Source organism: Chiroxiphia lanceolata, chromosome Z (assembly GCF_009829145.1).
Source record: "Chiroxiphia lanceolata isolate bChiLan1 chromosome Z, bChiLan1.pri, whole genome shotgun sequence".
Classification (NCBI taxonomy): domain Eukaryota; kingdom Metazoa; phylum Chordata; class Aves; order Passeriformes; family Pipridae; genus Chiroxiphia; species Chiroxiphia lanceolata.
Genome location: NC_045671.1, coordinates 62,934,189 through 62,956,741, shown reverse-complemented (window position 1 = coordinate 62,956,741; position 22,553 = coordinate 62,934,189). Strand labels below are relative to the sequence as shown.

The window sequence follows — 22,553 nt, the reverse complement described above, 5'->3', positions numbered from 1 at the left end:
AAACATGGTTACATCGTGTATGTAGTGAAGTTTGGGCTTCATTTAATTGTGCAACTTCAGTGTGAAAATGAGTTCTATCTTATAAAAGGTAAAGTGTTTTCTGTGGATTTTTCTCTTTTGGAAGATGATGCTGCTGACAGGCACTTTGTTCTGTTTGAGACAGTAAAAATGTGTATTTCTGTGCATGGAGTGATTTTTCTGGTTACCTACTTGTTTGTCCATGGCTCCTTTTTTCATTTGAGTTGTCCTGGAAAGATAAGTTCTTCCCAAATGTGGAGAACTCAGAGAAGCAAGAAGGTTATGAATCACTGATTTACACATAGTGATAAGAAAATTCAGTGCATGTTTTTGTTGGATTGGCTTTTGCTCGAGAGAGGAGAAATCCTCAGTGGCTTCCCTCACCGTGTTCTTAGGAAAACTCTTAAAAAACAAAAAAGTTAATTTACTGAGAGATTATATAAATAGGAATATCTTTCAAGGGAGGAGTAAAATGTGGAGTAAAAGACTCCTGCATTAACAAGAAGGTGTACTCAGGTTCTTGGTCTGAAAAGGAGTGGGCAAACAAATGGCCTGTCTTTAAACTGGCTTAGAGCTGTGCAAGGTGGTGAATAGGAGGTAGCCTTTTACCTGCACTGTTAGAGGTGGCAGAAAGACACAGGAAAATATCTGGCTTTTCTTCATGAATGCTAGGCTGCTTTAGTGCTGGGCACAGTCCTTTGTGGATTGTAGCTGCCAAGGGGACACTGAAGATGACAGTGTCATCACGTGGTGCTCCTTCCTCCCTTTTAAGGTGAACTAGAGCTGAAGAGCTTCCACTGTTCTATCCCTAGCTCACTAGTGTGAGAGGGCCTGAAGTGGCAGAGCCCCTGTGTGCAAGTTTTGTTAATGAAGAATGCCATTGAGATGCATAAGCATGTATGCAAATACGTGTTTGAAAGCAGAAAAAAATAGTCTGTCCAGCTAGAGGCCTGGGAGTAGACCTTTTATTTTAAGATAGCATTGATTATCTAGCTGTGTTTTACCTAGCCTAGTGCTGCTTAGAAGTCAGATTTAATAGGGTTTTCCTCCTCAGAAGCTCTTTGGATTATTGGGATGTTTACATGGGTAATTATTACCTGTCAAGGGAATAGAGATTTAAGAAATAATTTATCTAAAGTATTAAATCTGTAGGTTTTCTTCCCACTACTCTGTAAATTTGCATATATTTAAAATAAAAACCGGCTTAACATGTAACATTCTGCCAACCTCGGTGCTGGAATGAAGTTCGACAAATTCTTTGGCTACAAGTACAAGATATTCTATTTTGCCATCATCACCTAACTGACTCTCCTCCTGTAGAAAACTGTGTAATGAGAAGAGCTAGTTAGGACTTGAGTAGAAGAGTGAGTACTAAAATATCAGCTTTATGAATGCCCAAAGAAGTGCAGTACAGCATGGGAAGACTTTTGAAGTGAGGGATGTGCTGCAACTTCATTAGTGTCCTTTGAGTCAGAGTGTCCCTAAAAGTTGGCATAATGTAGTGCAGTTTCACTTGGTGCCCTGAACCATTACTGAGATTTACAAGAAAATTCATTTTAAAGGAATTATGCTCCAATTTAACTGGTCAACAGCTCCACCCTTAAATTTTACCGATGGTACTGCTCTTGAAAATGCTTTTTACATTTAATGGAAAATAAAAAAATACTAAAAAGAAACATGATGGTTTGATTTCTGAGTTTAGTGCAGCATGTAAAAGATTGAGATTGTTCCTGTCTTTGCCGCTGATACTTGTGGAGAAAAAATTTGGTAGTATCACTTTGTAGTAATTTTTTCATTAAGTAATGTCCCTGGGTAGCAATGAAATACAATGAATTGTGTAAAAAGTCTATTAAAATGCCAGAGGCAAGTGAACTGTGAAGGTGAGAGAAACCCTCCTTACCTTGTTATTCCTCACCCCCACTTCCCCCAGCGTTAAAGAACATTGTTCTAGTGCGGGGCAAAAGGGAATTCTGTGTGGAGGTTTAATTAAAGCCAGTGATTTTTACTGATGTTATCAATCAGCAAATATTGAGAGAGGCTATCTTGCCAGAACATGTAGTGGTCTTGACAGGGTAACTACATACTCAGGACTGTATTCTTAAGGTAAAATTTTAACTGCTCTAGCAGATCTGAGGCAGAAGAACAATTTGTCTTGAAACAAAGGTAAAGGTAGGGTTTTCTTCTTAAATTTCTGCAGGAGTTTTGTAAACTGTAGTTATGCAGTTTTTTAGCTGTGTTAACAGTTAAAGCTTTGACAGCATTTTCATTTTAATACTGCACACACACACACACACACACACACGCACACACATGCCTTTTCACCCCCAGGTAAAATTTGTTCTTCGCTGAAATTCAAATCTCCTCTGACTTTGAATGTTACTTAACCAGCTTAAAGTGGCTACTTGTTTTTCCCGTAGCTGAATAATACTGAGAGGAGGATTCACTTCTAAAAGCATATTGCTGTCACTTCCTGTAAACCACATTATGGCCACACGGTTGTTCATTTGTATACAGCGTGTCAGACCAAACCATAAAATGAGCTAATCTCACCTTCACCAATGACATAGTCTGTTTTCTGTTTGAGCCCCAAGGGCCATGTTGCTACTGATTGGAGCTTCTTACAAGAGTCCATCCTTGCTTTCTCTGAGGAAGAGAATCCTTGGACCAGGGCAGATCATTGTAAAGCTGCTGAGCAGGTTTGCAGACATAAAGCCTCAGTAGGTGCAGTAAAGTCCTTTCTGAGCTGCATTGGGTGTTTCTAACACAGAAGTGGGCATATTTGAAGGGACCAGCAATACTGTATGGAGCTGAAGGAAGACTGCAAGCTTTGCTCAAAAGCCAAGCCTTAAGCAAGCAGAAAAATGCCAACAAAACTAGTGAAAAACTGCTTCTTACTGCTGAGGTTGATGGTGCATCTTTTGTATTCTGCTTTTCCCAGTCCTCTAATTAGGCAAAATCCTTTAGGTAGGCTAGGGCTTTCCTAGGTATGGAGGTTTTTTACATTCTCTTTGGAAGAATGCTTTAAATTTTGTAAAATATGGTTTTGCTTACCTTTGAGGAAGTCTTGAGATAAACAGATCTCTGTTAATCTAGCAGCTTCCAAGTTAGTGTTTTGTTTTGCTTGGTTTTTTGTTGTTGTTTGTGTTTTGGGTTTGTTGTTTTTTTTTTTTTTGACATATTAAATATTGACTCTGGGTGTCTTCTATCTATGCAGTAATAGTTTTTCCTGAAAGGCTGTGAGATACTTCAGTGAAGTGATAACTGTGGCAGTAGATGTTTTGTGTGCCTTTCTAGGAGATGTGCCCTTGGAATAGTGCAAGAGAGACCCAGGGGTTGAGCTTGCCACAGTTTCTGTCAATAGTAGCATCTCCCTCGACAAAACACAGAGAAATTGAAGTTTATTTATTTCCTTCAGAAGAAGGGAAAATGTGTGAACAAATCTACCTCAATTCCAAAAGCATAAGGATAATTGGGGTCTGTTGTTCAGAGACTTTGTTCTGTTGTATTGCGTAGAGGGCTTAATATTATGCTGCATACCCTTATTCTCTATGAAATCTGACTGCTTTTTCCATTCTAAGTATCTGAAATTCTTGGTGCTCTCACTGTTTGGGCATGAGTGGGAAAAGGGGGTGTTACCAGATCCGAACTATGAATGTAAAGTGTGGAGAAAGGTCTTTTGACAGTAAAAGTATGTGAGAAGTAGGAAAATGAAAATGTTTGGAGACTGAATCTCCTTTTGTTTCATATCTTTTATTTGTACTTAAATTCTAAGTTAAATGCTTATTTTTAGTAAGACTGCAGATTTTAAAATATTTTTCTGTATTGATCCCTTTAAAGGCAAAACAGCAGAACTACTGTTCTGTGATTGTAGCGCATAATTCCCATCTCATGTTTTAGTGTAGAAACTGAACTTGAGCAGCTAGCTCATTTTCCTAGCTTTGGTGTGGTGATAGAGCTTTCAGCTTGCTGCATGCTGGAAGGTGGGGTCAGTGCGAGTATGCTGCAGGCAAGTAGCTCAAGAGGTTATGGTGGTGGTTTCCTGACTGATGAGAGTTAAATAAAGAAACATGGTCAAAGAGGAATGAAAGTAAAAAGTCTTTCTGAGCTCCAGCACTCATTGTTGTGTCAGCAGGCTATTCTCTGTCCAGTAACTAATTTGGTGGAAGGCTCAGATGCTGGAGACCTTTTAGCCAGTATGCTAACATGCTTAGAGTGAAGGTTCTAAATATGTAACATTAGAAGACTTTGCTGTAAACAGCTACTAAGAGCTACAAAGGACTATCTGTAAGGAGACTTCACTTTATTTCAATGGAAGTTACCTGCAGAGTGCTCATTCCTTAATTTTGTAAAATAAATACTTGTGTTATTTTTTCCTCTTACTCAAAAATTGGTGTTGGGTTTATATTTGGGAGTCTTAAATAGTTATGATATAGTTGGGGTACAGCTCTTTGGCAAAACCATGTTATTCAGGTAAAAATTGTTCCAAGAAAGAGCTTTATAAAATACGGGTACTTCTGTGTTGTCTGGTCATGTTCATGTGAACTGCTATGCCCATCAGGAATCACTTTGAACGTATTCTAAGCCTGCTACTACTTCGTGGCCAAATCTGATTCTGATAGTCCTTATAGAGGAGCAACCTGTCAGGTTGGTCCATTCATGTCCTCAGCTGTTCCCTCTGGTAACAGAGCAGATGTGGATCCCATGACCGACCTCAGATTGGTGACACTGGCACAGGTTGTAGTTGCCACAGCTGGAGCACTTTTGGGATGTGGACTGAAACAGTGAAACCTCTTCTGATAATACTGAAAGGCTGTGATTGTGGTGTCCATTTTTTGAATGCATTGCCTATTGCACAACAGGCTGTGAAAGCAGCAGCTTTATCAGATATGGTTATACTGATTATCTTAATCTACATACATAAGTGAAGCTGTGTTGAGCAGTATCCACTTGTAGTTCTACAGAGTTGAGTGTAAGTCACCTTTGCAGAGGGAAGTCTGTGTCTGAGTGTCTTTTCATTTGAGGGGATACAGGAAGTAAACTTGATGAATATACAGCAATGTGCTCTCCTGTTTCAGATGATGTATTGCTGGCTAGTGACAGCTCAGACCTCATCTCTGAGGTGTGCTGCAGCATCTTCTTACTAGAAATTGAATTAAGAAGAGGTCTTGAGTCATTGTGTCTCATACAAATTTAAGTGCGCGGTGCCTGGCACAAAGGCCTCTGAGAACATTGCTGTAACAAAAATACATCCTTGTTTTTATTATACTTGCCAAGAGGGCTTACATATTCCTAATGTATTCCTCTTCTCAGTATAAATCTGTCTGCTTTGCAGATAGGTTTAACCCATTTTCATCTGCACACACTGGATGGTAATTTTTTACTGGATTTTTTTTTTTCCACTGAAGCATGCATTTTAGAAGAACTGGATACTGTCCTGAAGGGCAAGCAGTGTTCTAAGATGAAAGATTACACTGGTAGTTAATGAATGTAAACACTGACTGAAATCCTGATTTTAATATTTAAAGATTTCAGATTTAAAAACTTTTGAGAATATGTTAAGTAGAGGTGCTTAGGAGAAAGTGATAGTAAATTCTGAAGTTCTTTGAGAGAATACAAATACTACTTCTATTTGCGCTTTATACTAATAGTAAGCTATAAGAAAAAAGAGCTTCAAGCATGGTACTGAAGTGTCTATAGGAAGTAGCAGATAGTAAGAAACCAAAAAATTCATTTGTAGAGATTGTGTCTCTTATTTTTGGCAACTTCTTTGCTTAACCTGCCAACTCCCACAGCTATCACTTGAAAATTGTAAATCGGTTCATCGTGATGTTAAATGAAATATTAAAGCAGTGCTGAAAATGCTTGAATTTGGTGGTGTAATGTTTGCATTTCTAGAAACAAGTGTCTTTCCTAGTAACTGCAGTGGAAAATTTCAGTAAAACTGTTTTTTAAATTGATATCTCCAGAGTAGTGCTGTTCAGTGTTGTACAGTGTGTGTCATCATTAAATATTTAAAACCGTAGGCTTTCAGTCGGTTTCTTGACTTGCTTTCTGTTCAGTGGTTTTGACATTGCATAACTGTAATTGTTCACTTGTTGAAGTAGCTGTGGAATTAAAATCTTAGCACAGCTGTTAATTCAGTCTGTATGGAAATTGTTTGAAGAGACTAAATCTAGAACTATCAGCAAGTAATTACGGAATGATCAAACTGACAGGATACAGGTAGGGAGATGAATATAGAGAGTCTCTGCTTTAAATTTGTATCACAACTGAAATCACTGGACTTTGACATCAATAGAGAAAAAAAACTGTATATCCCATACTCCAGGCAATGTTCTCCTGCATAGGAGTTAATTCCCTTACACCAGTAATATTTTATGGTGTCTCTGTTTTTCTCTAGTGGTGCTGACTTACAAGAATCAAAGATAGCTACTAATATTTTGCCAAAAAAAATCAAATGAAGTTACACTGGGTTTCTGAAGTTATGTTTCTTTGATTTCTTGCCTGGCCAGAACTTCTGGTGCTTAGCAAGATGGCTAGATATAGTGTTTTGATATTGGTGATGAACTGCTGATTTTGGTTTAATGTGTGTTATTCCTGTGACTAATCAGCCCACATTCGAGTATATGTCAGTTAGGATACATGAGTAGTCAGTGGGGTACTTTCCATGAAGAGTAACCTGTGATTGGTGTTATATCTTAGGTATAAAAAATATCTTACTGCACTGGGGAGCCCAGAGCTGGCGGCAGTCCCATGCAAGTGTCTCACCACTGCTGAGTAGACAGGAAGAATGACCTGCTGGTGATGCTTTTGCTAATTCAGCCTAGGTGGCTGTTGGCCATCTGTGTCACAAGGGTACATTCTGCTGGCTTATGATCAGCTTGATGCCTACGAGGACTCCAGAGTTCGCTGGCAACCTGCTTTTCAACCAGTCAGCTCCCAGCGTGTAGTTGTACATGGGATTATTCGCTCCAGGGGGAGGACTCTGATTTTCTTTAATTTCTTTGAGTATCCTGCTTGCCCAGTTCTCCAGTCTGTTGAAGTCCCTCAGGATGTCTGGTCTGTCAGTCGCTCGTCCAAGTTTTGTAACATCTGTAAAAGTTTGTGTGTGCACTGCCCTATCATATAGTGAGGATGTTATCTGGTATTGGATCCAGTATCGATGGAGGCCAGTGACGAGCCTCCAACTGAACTTCATGCCACTGATTGCAGCCCACTGAGCCTGGTAGCTCACCTGATTTTCAGTCTCGTCACTGCCTCCCCTTAATTTTGTATGTATTTACAGAATCACAGAATCACTCAAGCAAACATTAGGTGTGTACTTAATGTGCACTTAGTGAGCGTATTTCAGGTCAGGTACAGTGTCAGGTCTCTGTACTGATGATATAAACAACATCCACTGTTCTCCCGTTGTTCACCAGAGTAGTCATATCAATCTAGAAGACTCTTAGATTGGTCAGACATGGCTTCACCTTTAGAAATCCATGCTGACTGCATCCAGTAACCTCCATGACATTCATGTGACTAAAGGAGACTTCTATGGTTAGTTCCTCTGTCACCTGCCCAGGGATTGAGTTGAGTTTCACCTGACTGTAGTTACCCAGAGGGCAAGAGAGTTTCACCTGACTGTAGTTACCCAGAGGGCAAGTCACTCTAAGATGGGTGATACTTGCTTCTTTCCACTCCTCAGAAGCCTCCCCTCTTCCCCATGACCTTTCAAAGGACAACCAAGAATTGCCTTTCAGTGATATCCATCAGCTCCCCCAACACTTGTGGGCACAGCCTTTCAGGCCACGTGGACTTCTCTGTGCATTTTAGGTGTTCCTCACTGTGATCCTCTACCACTAAGAGTACATATTCCTTGTTTCAGGCTTTCTACTGCTCTTGGGCCTGGGATCCCTGAATGTCAGTTGTACTGCTAAAGACTGAGGCAAGGAAAGTCTAAGTGTCCTGTTCTTTGCTGTGTTCCTAGTCAGCAGTGGGGTTGTTTGTCCCCAGTCTTCCTTTTGGTGATAGTATATTTCTACAGATCTTTTTTTTTTTGTTACCCTTCAGGTCTCTCATTGACCAGAAGGGAAAAAAACTTTGGATACGAAGTATTGCCTCACAGGTCAATTACTTTACTTAAGATTTTTCTTTGCTTTTTGTACATCTCTCTGTTCATACAGATCACAATGTTATTTCTACTTATGTTTTACTTCCTCAGTTTTATTCTATCTTGTGTGTCAAATTAGAATGACAGTCAGGAATGGGCAGCTGGTTGGAAACTCCAATTACTGCATTGGACTACTTAGGAACTGGAGCTTTTTGATCTATCAGTATCTGTAGGAACTACCTCTAGAGTAAAGTTTAGATACTTTGGATACTGGGAAAACAGTGGCACCCTAAGGTATGACTTAAGGCTTTTGGCAGGCCTTTGGTGTCTTCTATTCATACAGACTTATTTTGTCCTGTTTGAAAAGAGCTTATACTCTATAACCTCTGTTGTGAGTACTTGCAAGAGTGCATGTAGAAAGGAGCTTTGTAACAGATATTTACTTAAGTTCAAAGCTATTGTAAAGTCCACAATACCTACAGCAAACCATAGGGGTTTTAGTTTCTCAGTAGTGAAATATTGATTAGCAGTTGCGGAGCTGTTTTGTTAAATTTAAAGAAAAGTCACTGTTGTTCTTCCTTCCTTAGCTGACAGTTACAGGAATTTGAAATTTTCTCCGGAGGACTAGACGAAATGCATATAGGAAGAAAAACATCTGACAGCTTAAAAAGGATTGGATAGGACACTGTTCAGTGTATCTCAATTCCAAAGATAATTTAAAACTATAAAACAGTTCATTGTGTTCAGTTATAAATGGACTTTGTTGCTGTCCCTGCCTACTGTGTAGAGTTAAATTCTGAGGTGTTGGTGGAAGGGTTCCTTTTGAAAACAAACATTGACTTAGCTATTCAGAACTCCTTGGTTTTGCTAATACATGAATTTATGGTGTCTAGGCCTGTCCCCAAGGCAGTCTGACTCTGTTCTTTGGCCTTCAGTCTCCTGAAAGTTATCCTGCCAAGTTCTAAGACATGGAACTTTGTTTCTTAAAGAAACTCAGAGCCAAATGGGCAAGTTTGTTCATTCTTTAGCTGTTGTTATTTCTCTACCTGGTAGCAATGGGTGGCCATCACTGTCCTTGTTGCTACTTTGACTGAATGCAGGCAAGCTTTAGTCTTGTGCTGTAACTTTGAGCATAGGTCTTCAGCTGTTGTGTGGCTGTCATGTAGAAAGAACAAGGCAGTGTGGCTCATGAGGCTGTGTGTTGGATAGCTATAAGTTTTTTAGGTCAGCCCTGTTCAACCAGCACAAAGGTACCTTGCATAAAACCTCTGGGCAGAACTTGAAGGATCACGGCAGTGTTCACAATAGTGCTTGTTTAATCTCCAGGGTGCTCTCTTTTGTTTTGCTTCCACAGGAGTCTTAGGAGTCTGCTGATCTGCATGAAAATGAGACAGGATTTGAAAAGAAATGTCAGAGTTAGGCAAAAGACAGATTTACAGAATCAAGTTTCAGCTGCCCAGTGTTGGGTAATAGTGCAGGCTAATTGCAGGGGAGGGAAGGAAAGGACATAAATCTGACTACTCCTTCTTTATTTTTACGTTTTCCACAGTGAGAACCCCAGATAAAAGCATTTTGTCATGTTCAAGAAGCACAGATGTTCTGTTTTAATCATTCCTGTAGCAAGCATAAGACCACTTGTACAGACTTCAGTGGAAAGTAGTGAACATGCTGGTTTTGTAACATGTCTAAAGGTTGAAGGATATACTTGATCATCTTAAAATATTTCTGACTGACACTTGGAGGCACCAAGTGAAAAACTTTCTATCCAAAAGGATCTGAGAATCTCACTGTTAATTGACATTTAGATGTAAGACCTCTGTGTTGCTAAAATTGGCAAGCTGCTGATGAACAGTCAAAATAGAGGTTGGATTCCTGCTTCTGCCATTCATTCTGAGGCCTGTGAAAGTGATATAGCAGAGTTCATCTTGACCTCATGAATGATTGTGTCATTTGACAGGATGCTCAACACATGTACAAAGGTCACAGCATTTGAAAAACATTTGGAAACCTTTAAGTGCTTCAGACTGCCTTTTCGTGCTTTTTGGCCTAGATATCACACTGAAATCTTCATTTCTTGTATGTTTTAGTGCTTTTTAATGAGAATTAAAAAGACATTCTTGGAACTTCTTAAATTTGTCTTTTTAATCTTATAGTAAGCTAACAGAGAACATTTTCTTCACCAAGACTTACTGGAGTGTGTACCTAGCTTTTTCTCACTTATTTGAAAGTAATTCTCTAATTACAGAGAGTCCATGCAGTCAGCTTCTTCTATGTGGTCTGTGTTGCATTCCGTCTGTATTTTCAGAAGCCAACTCCAGAAAAATAAAAAACAAATCTAAAGGCCCAGTGACCCACGTTCAGAACAAATTACTAACCTATTTCATCTGTTTTTAAAGTGTTGGTTTTCTAGGGGGTTTTTGTTGTTTTTTTTTTTTTTTTCCCCTAAGGTTTCCTATGCGCGACCAAGTTCGGCTTCTATCAGAGATGCAAATTTGTATGTTAGTGGACTTCCAAAAACAATGACCCAGAAAGAACTGGAACAGATCTTTTCCCAGTATGGACGCATTATTACTTCTCGTATTCTAGTTGACCAAGTCACTGGTAAGTAGGCAGTTTTGCTTGGCCTCTCCTTTTTGGACTGGCAGTTTAAGAAATATTTCATCTTTCAGTACAGAGGTCTTGTTTCTATAATGTAGACCAGAAAATGCGTTTTTCTCCTGGAATTGTTCATAAATATGCATGGGCAAAAATAGACTGTGGAGTGTACTGAGCCAGCTTGAGTCATTTCCACCCTGAAGGTGCAGGTTTGAAGACTGTTTGATGACTTGTACTAAATCTGCAGCTGCTATAATCTTCCTCGCCAAGCTGCTGCATGAAAATAGTCTCTCAGCGCCTTACAAAATGCTATTAAACTTTATTTTTCTAAAAAAGAAAACTTTATGCAGAAATGCACAGCTGGTTCTCTGAGGCTAGGATTACAGAAGACCCACACTTGTAATTGCTGTTAAGACTGTTTTCAAGGTTGACTCATTAACTTTGGGCAAATGCATGAACTTTGAGTTCCTCAGGAGCAGGTAAGTTCTGTGATTAGCTAGGTTTGACTTTTTTTATAGTTGTACCTTTTCAAAGTCAGATGTCCTTGTGTGTGAAAAACAGCTTTCAGCTGTAGGAGGTCATAAGCTTTGCAAACTGTCTTACTTTGAAAGGATTGTACTGACCTGCAGAGGAACTTGTATGTAGTCCTTTGCAGTTAAAAGAAATCTCAATATTGACATATTATACAGTGTTTTAATAGTGTGAATTGCTGAGAGTGTAGAGAGGCATGGAAAGGAAAGCTAAAGACCAAATACTGATGCGTAGAAGTAGCAGATTTGTGGGTCAGATTTCCAGTCTTTGCAATAAATAATCATTTACAGTATGTTCCTGTATATTCTTGCATAGAAATAGATGGGGTCTGACAAATGGGCCAGTAAGTAAATGTAATTAAACTTCTAATGTGCTGGGTAATTCTGAGTATTAATAAATCCTGGTATTTGCACAGTGGTTTTCTAGCATAGAGAACGTTGTTCAGGTTTAAGCTTGCTTCCTTCCTTCTTAGTAATTTGGGAGAGGTAGGCTCAAAATGAAATGAATAATAAGGTTGTGACACAAGCTGACAGATAAAAGATGTGAAGTTGAAACTGTGACATTTACCTTTTTGAAGCTTTTTTTATACCCGCTTATTGTCACTTTGGTGGTTTAAATCATCATTGTTTATGAACCAAAACATAAAGGGCTTCTAAATGGCACTAGGAATATTACAACGAAGCATTCAAGTAATGTTGGCTGTTAGTAGCTTTAACGTTAATTGATTCAAGTGTTGACACCTTAGTGTTTATGTCTAAGACAATATAAATTTTTGATGTGCAATGTTCCTAAGACCTTCCTTCACTTTGCTGATCCCCTTGCATGTTGTCTTTGACTTCTCTATACCAAGAAAAGTTTCCTTCAAAAATAACACTTAATGGTGTATGGTGATACACTGAAAATGAATCTTATACTTAAAGGTAACCATGGACTGTTAAGACATACCCGTAATTCCTGTTACTGCAGTCTAGAACGTGCATGTCATCATCTTCTCTACATATTTGCTCCAAAGGGACCTTCAAGGGGTACTGCAGGAGGGCATATGCCATTTTTTGCTGCTGGAGAGCAGATAACTAAGCTATTTACAGAATTTCTGTGAGTGTAGATACTGCAGAGTAGTGTATACTGACCGGAGGTTACAGTGCAGCTGGTTCTGAGTTCATCTCCATCCTCACCAAAATTGCTTTGTTTCAGAGTTCTTCTTTGACTCACTAGGTTTAAGTTCTTTCCCCTGTTTTCCCTCAACCTTCCAAGCTTTTTGCACCAATGAGTCTTACATCAGTTAAATTAAAAATTAAAATTACAGTAGAAAATTTTTATTCTGAGCCGAAGCTCGGTTCTCTTATGCTCAAAATTTGTCATGTCTTCACAGTGATTGACCATTAACATAGCAATTGGCCTTGAAAATAAAATGTTAACAACTAATATTCTGGAGTCTCTGAATTAATTATTATATGCTTCCTTCACGTTGTGCAGGGGTATCAAGGGGCGTGGGGTTTATCCGGTTTGACAAGCGAATTGAAGCAGAAGAAGCTATCAAGGGCTTGAATGGCCAGAAACCTCCAGGTGCCACAGAGCCCATCACTGTAAAGTTTGCTAACAATCCAAGCCAAAAAACCAGTCAGGCCGTTCTTTCCCAGCTGTACCATTCTCCAAACAGAAGGTATCCAGCACCTCTAGCTCAGCAGGCTCAACGTTTTAGGTAAGTCAGATAACGTGTACAGCTGTGCTGAAACCTGCATGTTCCCACAGACGTGTTTGTTTGCCTCCACTGTGGCGCTTTCCCGCTTCTCCAACTTCTGCGTGAACTTTAGCTCTGCTCCTACAGTACAGCTAAAGCAAAAAATGGATGCCATCCTACTGATAGCATTTCACTGTCTAATAAACCTCCTTAGCTAAAGTGTCATCTTTTTCTTCTACTCGGTCACTAAAAACTTTTTCGAAGATGACTTTTCATTTCCTAGATTATTCTTGAGTAATGCACAAGTTGATTCAGTTAACATTGACCTAGGCAGTTTAGTTTTCTTCTTAGCCATACAGCATGCCACAGCCAGCCTTCTCTTCCCCACCCTCTATTTTTCTTCCCTATTCAGGCTTTGTTTTTTCCCTTGTTGGTTGTCTAAGCCCTCCATGCTACACTTTATCTTATTGCAAAATTTTCATAATGAAGATTAGTCAAATATTTTTTGCATGTGTTTTTTGGGGATATATGTTCCCATCACGTTGAAACTACAGCCATACAGTTCCCTGTGATATTTAGTGTGTTGAAAAGGACAGATGGCGAGAACAAAGCAAAACAAATACTGTATTATGTACATTCATGAGTACCTTGAGTTTTGTTTCAGTGATTTTGATTGTTTCTTCCCTCCTTCTGCTCCTAAAGGATGTGACTGGAATGTGTTAAACAGTAATACATTTCAGCAGTTTCTATTTTATTTTTTCAAGAAGTAAAATCAGCTGGCAGTTTTCTTCAAAGAGAATGTACCAAATTTTAAAAGCTATGCATTGGCTACCCTCACTTATAGGCTGAATATTCAGAGTTCATGGACTGCACTTCATGCTGACTGTGGTAGCTATAGTATTTAACTGATACTCCAGGTAGATCTATCACCATTAGTAAAAATTCTCCAACTTTCAGAGTTTTTTCTTTGGATAAGACCTATTGATTTGCACTTGAGTAATTTCTGTAGACTACCCCTGTCCTTCACCTTTAGGCTTTTAACCTTAAATTTTGATTGGTGGAGGCTTATTTTTGTCTAAAAGGCAGTGTATTTTTATGAATATCGCTGGCAAGTTGATTTTTTTTTCTGAGATATTCAGTGTAAAGTAATGCTTTAAACCACCTTTAGAGATACTATGATAGCTCCACGTTACAAGTATAATTGTAACAAAAAGCACTGAATAAGTACCAAGTCTGTAGTAAATAGGGGAGAGAGAATAAAATCTTTTATCAGTGTTGAAGGAAGGAAAGGGTTTAACTGACTGATCAAAAGGTAAGCTGAAGTTGCAGACAAAATGAATTTGGTTTTTTTTGTGAAAACCTTAAGACTTATCCTTCCTCGCTAAAAGACAGTCTTTTCAAATTTTTAGGTTTTTTAACTGTAAAGGGAAAAGTCATCTTTTCTTGGTATTTTGGTCTTTGCTTTGCATTGTTGCAGCATTCCAGGTGTGGTGCTGACTAAATAGTTGAGGTGGCACCAATGCTTCAGATCTTTCATTAGTTACATGTGAAAGAAATCTTAATTCTTGACATTTGTTGATGTTTCAGACAGGATTAACCGATGCAGTTGCCCCATCTCTGTTAACAGTTGACAGAGACCTGAAAACAATCAGCATAAACTTGGATAGTAAAAGCAACAGAATCAATACAGTGCCTCTTTTTTTCTTACTAAGAGAAAACTTGATCTAGACTTTCAAAGACTGCTCTACGTAATTGTTCTATAGGATGTGTAAATTAAAGCATCTTTAAAAGTTTCCAGTGGAAAGTCCCTGAGAATTTCTTCAAAATATTTTCAAATCTTCGAGGTAACTGATAGAAAATCATAAAAGTGATTCCATTACTGAATGAAGTCCTCATCTGACTGCTTTATAGCAAGGACCTGTAAGTGATGGTGTTTATAGAACCCCTCACCTTCCTCTCCCTCTCCCAGGATGTCAATGACAGTAGACCTCTGTCGTTGACACTGAGTGTACTGATGGTAGTCATGTATTGTTTAAATTCCTCTTTTCTGCTCTCTTAGAGATTTGGTGGCTTACTTTCTTGACAATGTATTACACAAACCTGGCTTACTGCAGAATGCTCTGTAGTTTGAGAAAACTAAGTCAACTGTACTTTTTTTTTAACCTAAGCTCATATTTTGTGGAGTCCTGAAGCAAATCTGTAATAAGACTTTCTCGTCCCATGTCTGGGATTTGCCAGGAAGAAACAAGAGCTTCTTCAGGGTAGATGTTTTCCTAAAGAAGCATTTTGAGGGACTCCATGAATAAGAGTAATAGGAGTGGTAGGCACTATGTGTCCCAGGTGTTGGCCAGGTAATTTCAAAGGGTTTAGAGCTGCAGTGTCATACTACAGTTTTAACAGCTTGGGGAAAGGAAAGAAATACATAGAGAAAGCTTACAATCTAACATATATATGTGTGTGTGTATATATTGAAAAAACACTGGGACCCTTTTAGCCCCATTTTCGTTGTTGAAGACAGGCAGAGAAATCTCTGCCTGTTTTGTGTCCCTGTTAGTGAGGTGAACATCCTCATCCTGTAATGGTCTGATGTCACTTTTGAACTGCTCTTTGTGACCGACATATTTAGAAAAGCACTTTTTGTTGTCCCCCACATTTCTGACCAGCGTCAACTCCAATTAAGCTTTGTCACAAATGCACTCCCTTTAGTGGCCAGCAGCATCTCTGTATTCCTCCTGAATATTATCACCCGACCTTGCTTCCACTGTCCATATACTTGCTTTTTTGGCCTTAGCTCCAAAAGCCCTAGCTAGCCTTCTGCCTCACCTGCTTGACTTCTTGGAATTATCAAAAGGAGTAAGAAAATGAAAAATCCTTTTTGCAGTTTATGTTATGATGTTTGCTGCTGCTCAAAAATACTGCATCTGTCTTGGTAATTATATGTGCAAACTGTCAGAAGCCTCAATAAAACTCTTCATCTAAACCAAGTTAGTAAGGTGGAAAACTTAACTAATGTGCTCACTGACTGTAACTTAATGCTAATGCTATTTGTTTTAGGCTAAACTTGTGGTAGTGGTATACTTTGTGAAATGAACTTCTTATGGTTGTGGTTACTACCCAGGAACTATTTTGTATTCATTAACTGTATCAGGTGTAGTAAGGTGGGACAGCTCTTTCAGTGGTGATACATTAACATTGCATGAGGTTCTGTAGGGTATAATGGATGTGACCGTAATATACCAAGTTTCCTTAATCTTAAAGGATAGAAAAGTCTGAAGACTTAACATGTTGCTAAATGTTTTGTAGGTTGGACAACCTGCTCAACATAGCTTATGGAGTAAAGAGGTAAAAAAGAGCTATTTGGTTTATAATAACCATATTCAAAATTATTTTGAAGTATTTTGCAAACTCTTTTCAGTAAGACTTATGTTGGATTTTTGCATGTTGAGACTTCAGCTGAGATTGTTCATTTTGTTGCTTGTGCATGAAATAGATAAACGATTTGTAGCAGTTCCACGGAATTCCTGTTTCAAATTACTAACCCTCACCAGGTTTATAGCATGCTTTCCATTTGATTTTCTATGTTACATCATCTCAGACATACCTAGCACAGTTCTCCCTACTTGTGTATAATTTTTTACACTATATTTGTCCAGTTGGGGGGTAGAAAATGTTTGTGATGTCCCCTTATTAGCCTGAGCAACACGTTCATCCTGTGAAAAGCTCTGTATCATTTTCTTTTTTATTTCAACATTTCTTTGCTGGGATTTTTTTGTGAACAGTCACCTTATGATTCTGTTTTGCTTCCCCTCATTCGTCAGTAGGTTTCCTCCAATGACCATTGATGGAATGACCAGTTTGGCTGGAATTAATATCCCTGGGCATGCAGGAACTGGGTGGTGCATTTTTGTGTACAACTTGGCCCCTGATGCTGATGAGAGCATCCTCTGGCAAATGTTTGGACCCTTCGGAGCAGTAACCAATGTGAAGGTCATCCGTGACTTTAACACCAACAAGTGCAAAGGTTTTGGATTTGTGACTATGACAAACTACGATGAGGCAGCTATGGCAATAGCTAGCCTGAATGGATACCGCCTTGGTGACAGAGTATTGCAGGTCTCCTTCAAAACAAACAAAACGCACAAAGCCTAATAAGTTATTCTCAGTGCATTAATACATGAAAACTATACAACAAAGGCAATTTACAAGAAGCTTTATGCATTAGTAAATGCCTTTGTTGTATGTCAGTGTGGAAATGGGGATAAAATGACTACTTAGCATCCTAAGAATATATGAGATTTTTTATTGCTAATATTTGAATTAGAACTTCTTAAATATCTTTTGTGTTTGAATATTGACAAGAGGTACAGGGTTTTTACCTGTTACAATACATATTCTATTGCCTTCTTTGAAGAAGGTGGACCTTTTAAAATGTTTCAGCTAAGGGAAGAAGTTTTTTTCTTTATACATGACTGCCTTGAACCTATGAGTAAATACTGAGGCTTTGTGTAGTAGTTTAAGTTGTTGTTTGGGTTTTTTTAATTTTTTTATTTGCTTCGTTTAATTTACATTGTAATGCATTGTTGTTTTGGTTTTTGTTGTTCAAGAAAAGTATCTGAAGTTTACATTTTATTTATAAAGTTGTAAGCAGTATTTATTTTATAATTATCGTTTGGGTTGGGGAATGGGAACTCATTATAAAAGCTTATTGTAAGAATACTGGAGAACTTTTCGTAAAGCAGTACCTTGCCAAAGAGATAAGAACCTCTTTGATGTGGGTTTAGAAAAAAAAGCATCTATTTTTGTAAAAAAAAAAAAAATTTGGAGAAACTTTTTACTGGTCCTGGAACAAATATTTTGACTTGAATACTTTGAGAAATCTCTTCATATGACACCTAGTGAGCTTTTAAAACTTACCAGGAAATTTACAGTTGTTGGGAAAAATTTAGAAAGATTTATGATGTAGAAATACTTTTGAGACCTTTGTATTAAGAAGTAAAGTCAATGGGATGCACTGTTGGTTTCATTTTTTGTAATCACCAGTGGAGTCATTGATCATCCTGGTTATTAAGTGATAGGTGGCTCACATTAATTTGTGATTTTGAAACAAGTGAAAATTTAAAAAAAAGAATATAAGAGCAAGCAGAAAACTTAAAATACTGAGAGATGGGGGAAAAAAAAATCTGTTCTTCCTAAAGAATTCCCTTCAGATAGAGCTCACGGTGTTTAGTGATGTACTTGCTATTGTTTGAAGAATTGTTTTGTCTTAAAAGACATTGAGCATGGTTTGCACAGTAGCAAATCAGCAGAAGTGGCCTGAGTTGGGTATGTTAGGAGGTGTTTTGAAGGTTAGGTTCAAGGCTAACACCTGAGCTTTGTGTAATGTAAATAAGACCTTAAGTTATGAACCTTTCAGCCAATTTTGATTTTGGTTTATTTTTTAAGTTACATGCCAAGTGATGTTCAATTTTGAATGTTTTTGTATGAGTTTTTTCTTTGTAAATGGCATTAACATTGTTACTTGAGGTCTGCTTTTTTTTTTTTTTGTCCTGAGGACTTGAATTTACAGTGCATCAAATCTGTTGCTCTTTTTGTCTGTAGATAGTCTAGCTTCAGCTGTTTATGGTGATGCAACATTTTTGTTTATAAATATGTTTGTGGTAAAAAAAACAAATATAAACATATGTTTTGAACAAATTTCCTTACATTTTTCATATGAAAACCATAAATACCTGTATGCTATTGAAGTTTAACTTTGTATGATGCTTAAATCACTATTTGGGGAAATAGAAAAAAAGTCTTTACCATGTATTGAAGAAATTTAAGGAAAACAAATACAGAATATTTTCTGATTAGCATCTAGCTTATAATTAAATTTTTCAAAAAAAGCTGAGGGTTTGATGCCTTCACCAGGATGCACTGACAACTATGTAGTTACGTCCTGCTTTTGTATAAACTGAGATGCTCATACGCTTCCCCTTAGAAAAAGCAATGTTCTATGCATAACATAGTTGTACACTATATTTGCAGTTGGTTTTGGTTCTTATTCATTTAAATTGTAGTTATAAAATTTTCAGTATAGTACAGTACATATACTGTGAAGCGCGTGCTAAAGTGAATAAGCGAGTTTTCATGCTGACCCACTCAATGCTATTCAAAAGTCAATTGGCTTCCTGAGCACTTCCTCATTCTTAGGTGCATTTAGATTGTTAAAGCTACTCCTCTGCATTAAAAGTTGTATATAGTATATCAATCACAAACTTTCCAACGTGGGGAAAATCAGTAGCTACATGCTTCTTTCCTATACTATTGTAGCAACTAACGGCATTGATGAGAAGGCATGTAAATTGGGCTTCACTTTACAGTGTTTATCAGAGCACTTAGTAAAATATAAGGCTGGTATTTATTTGAAGTTGTATAGTATGACTTAATTCACATTTGTTGGAATAGAGAATATATTCTGTTGAGTATTTAAGAGGTTGTACATGTTTTCTTTTGTGTTTGGATTCTTTGTACTTTTTCATGTTCAGTACATCAATAAACAAAGTTGAAGGGAAAACAGTGTCATGAGCAGGTCTTTTACCATATTGTTCACTGCTTTAAGGAATAAGCAGTCTGAGTGAAAGACTTTTTTGCAAAGCTCTCGAGAGCTACTTGTAAATTAGCTTAGAATTTTAGTTACCAACAAGGTTCAATAGTATGGGGCTCTGGATGTGGTAAGGCAATCACGAAGGTCCTACTCCAGCAGAGGTGTTGCCAAGTCAAGAAAGGACTATACCTCCTGTCAAGTCCAGTTGCATGAGGAAGAAAAGAAAGATTGTAGTGATACGTGATTCCCTTTTAAGGGAAACAAAGATTCCAATATGCTGGAAGGACCATCCCCTCAGGGAAGTCTGCCTTCCTGGGGCCTGAGATTAGGATGTCACCAGGAAACTTCTTAGCCTGGTTCAACCTTCAGATTTCTACCTGTTGCTAGTCCTCCATGTGCGTGGTGACAAAGTGACAACACATAGTCCAAAAGCCATCAAAAGATTTCAAGGCCTTGATATAGTTGGTACGGGAATGAGGGATGCAGGTTATTTTTTCCTCTTACTTTTCCAGGTGCGGGTAGTGACATTGAAAGAATCAAGCTGACCCAGTCTATTAATACATGAGTCTGTGGCTGGTATCACTGCCAAATTTTTGGTTTCCTTGATAATGGGATGGCCCACATAGCACAGGGCATGATGAATTCAGGTGGGATTTGCCTCAAAAGGAGAAGAGGACTAGTGGGACTTACTGATAAGGCTTTAAACTGGATATGGTGGGGAAGGGGAATGTTGTTTAATGTGATGAAGTGTGGAATGATGTGCCATCCCAGTCATATCAGCTAGATTCCAAAGTCAGCAAGAGGTACGCAGAACCTGGAGGGGGTGGGGTGTTACCCCCTATATCAATGACCAGTGCTTAGAGCTCTGCCTGGGCATGGATGAGGAGCTAAGTGAGAGCCTATGGGTCAGGATTAGAGGCAGGATGGGGACAGGTGGACATTACAGTGGGAATCTGCTACAGTCCATCTGTAGATTGACCAAGGAAGACTGAGCAGACAAGGCCGTTTACAGACAGATAGGAGTGGCCTTGCATTCACAAACCCTGGTCCTCAAAGGGGGTGTCAGTTACTCCAGTATCTGTTGAGGGACAACACAGCAGGCCACAAACCTCTTGGATTAGGAACTTCCTCTAATTCATTGATGATAACTTCCTTCTACAAGTGATGGAGGAGCCAATAAGGAGAGGTGCTATGTTGGATCTTGTTCTCACCAACAGAGAGGGCCTGGTGGGGAATGTGAAGTGCAAGGACAGCCTGGGCTGCAGTGACCATGAAATGGGGGAATTTGGGATCCTTGAGGCAGAGAGAGGAGCACAGAGCAAGCTCACTGCCCTGGACTTCTGAAGAGCAGACTTTGGTCTCTTCTTAGTAGAGTACCAGGGGGATAGAGCTCTGGAAGGAAGAGGCCCAAGAGAGCTGCATGAAATTCAAGGTTTGTCTCCTACCTATGAAGAAGAAATTTGGCAAGAATGACAGAGGGCCTGCATGTATGAACAAGGAGCTACCGGACAAACTCAAAACACAGCTTACAGAGGGTAGAAGCAGGGACTGGTAGCCTGGGAGGAACACACAGAGATGGTCGGAACAGCCAGGGAGCTGTTTCACCTTGATGAGTGGTGATTCATAGCAGGTAGATCATATTTAGATCAACCACCACTGTTGGCTCCACCAAACATGGTTCCCCCAGCTCTAGAAATTTGCCCTGCTTCCCTCAATCACCTGCTCCACTGCAGATGTGCCTATAGCAGGGCTGTTTGCCTTGGTGAATGACAGTTAATGATCTTAGGGTTCCAACCCTAACCTTTCTATTACTTCATTAAGTACAGAGAGAGAGGATTTTCTCTTTATTTTGATGTCTATTTGTTGTTTAATTGCTGTATTAATTGGATATTGAGTTAACTATAGCTTGCTGGTTTTTTCCCTTCCCAGCACTTGAGTTGACTAGCTTTTAAAGATTTACTTCGACTGTCTCTTGTCTTTTTAAAGTACATATATACCTTAATTCATATGCTTTGCTCAGTTGAATGAGAGTGAACTTCCACCAGTGAAAACACAATTCCAAAAGTGGCTTATACAATATAACTTTTATTTTTAACTGTTTTCTTTCACCTTCTCTTTTACGTCTTTACTGTGAGATTTTTTCATACAGAATCTTGTAGCACGTGTTGTTGAGCATCCCACTACAGTGTGATGGAACTGCATTTACTTGGATGATGGGCTCTGTGAACAGCACACATAGATAATAGCACCTGTGGTGGTTTGGAAAAAAAGTTTTCAAAAAAGCTAATTTCAAAAGGTTTTGTACAATTTGTTCTAATGTGAGAGAGGAGAAGTTTTCAGACAGGCACACTTTAGTATGTGGGAAGGGAATTATATTACAATTTATTACTTACACAATAAATACTATTTTTCATATATATATATATATATATATATAACAATTTTAACTATCTCTTCTATGGTGAAACAATATATATACATATACTGTCTCTCCTTTCCTTCAAAAAAAGTCCAGAAAGAAGAAGTCTTCTTTTCACTTTTAGGCCACAGCTCTTCCAAATTAATTTCTGCAGCACTTGGAAGTGCCTCTTTAAGGCAGCAGTTTCGATTTGTCGTAGCTAGAATTATTCTTTTTTCTAAGAGGTGGGGGGGGGTCTGCCCCCACTTCTCACTCCTCAGCCACCTCGTCCGAGGGTATTACCGTGGGGTTTGGGGGGACACCGGTGTCAGCACGTCTGCAGCACGAAGAGCAAGGGGTTAAAGTTTAAAGTCTTTATCCCCTGCTCTTGCTCCACAAAGGTTCTGTCCCCAGGGGATGAGCTCTCAGGAGACTTCTTTGGGGATTTCCACCCCTCCTCCCCGGGGTCAAAGAGTTCTAAGGGCTTTTAGTTTAGTCCTTACCCTAGAACTGGTTCCAACTGACTCTCTCTCTCCTTCCCTCAGACGTCCTGTGTCTCTTGGTCTGGTCCGGGCCTTATTTGCTTTTGCTGCTGCTTTCCTCTCCCCCCGCACTGCGAGAGGGAAAAGAAGATGCAACCCAAGGGGTC

At 38.8% G+C, this 22,553-nt stretch overlaps 1 protein-coding gene across 18 annotated transcripts in view; it reads left to right on the top strand.

Moving 5' to 3' along the window:
- The window catches only part of ELAVL2 (ELAV like RNA binding protein 2), a 112,217-nt gene extending 92,741 nt beyond the window's left edge, over positions 1-19,476 (top strand). For 14 of the 18 annotated variants that reach the window (XM_032675412.1, XM_032675418.1, XM_032675411.1 and 11 more), the window contains 4 exons: positions 10,561-10,714; positions 12,716-12,941; positions 16,224-16,262; positions 16,739-19,476. In XM_032675412.1, the coding sequence (XP_032531303.1) occupies positions 10,561-10,714; positions 12,716-12,941; positions 16,224-16,262; positions 16,739-17,069 (750 nt within the window). In that variant the 3' untranslated portion in view covers positions 17,070-19,476. The remainder of the gene's footprint in view (positions 1-10,560; positions 10,715-12,715; positions 12,942-16,223; positions 16,263-16,738) is intronic. The other 4 variants (XM_032675421.1, XM_032675420.1, XM_032675405.1 and 1 more) reach the window with 1 other exon arrangement.
- Positions 19,477-22,553: the final 3,077 nt, after the last annotated feature.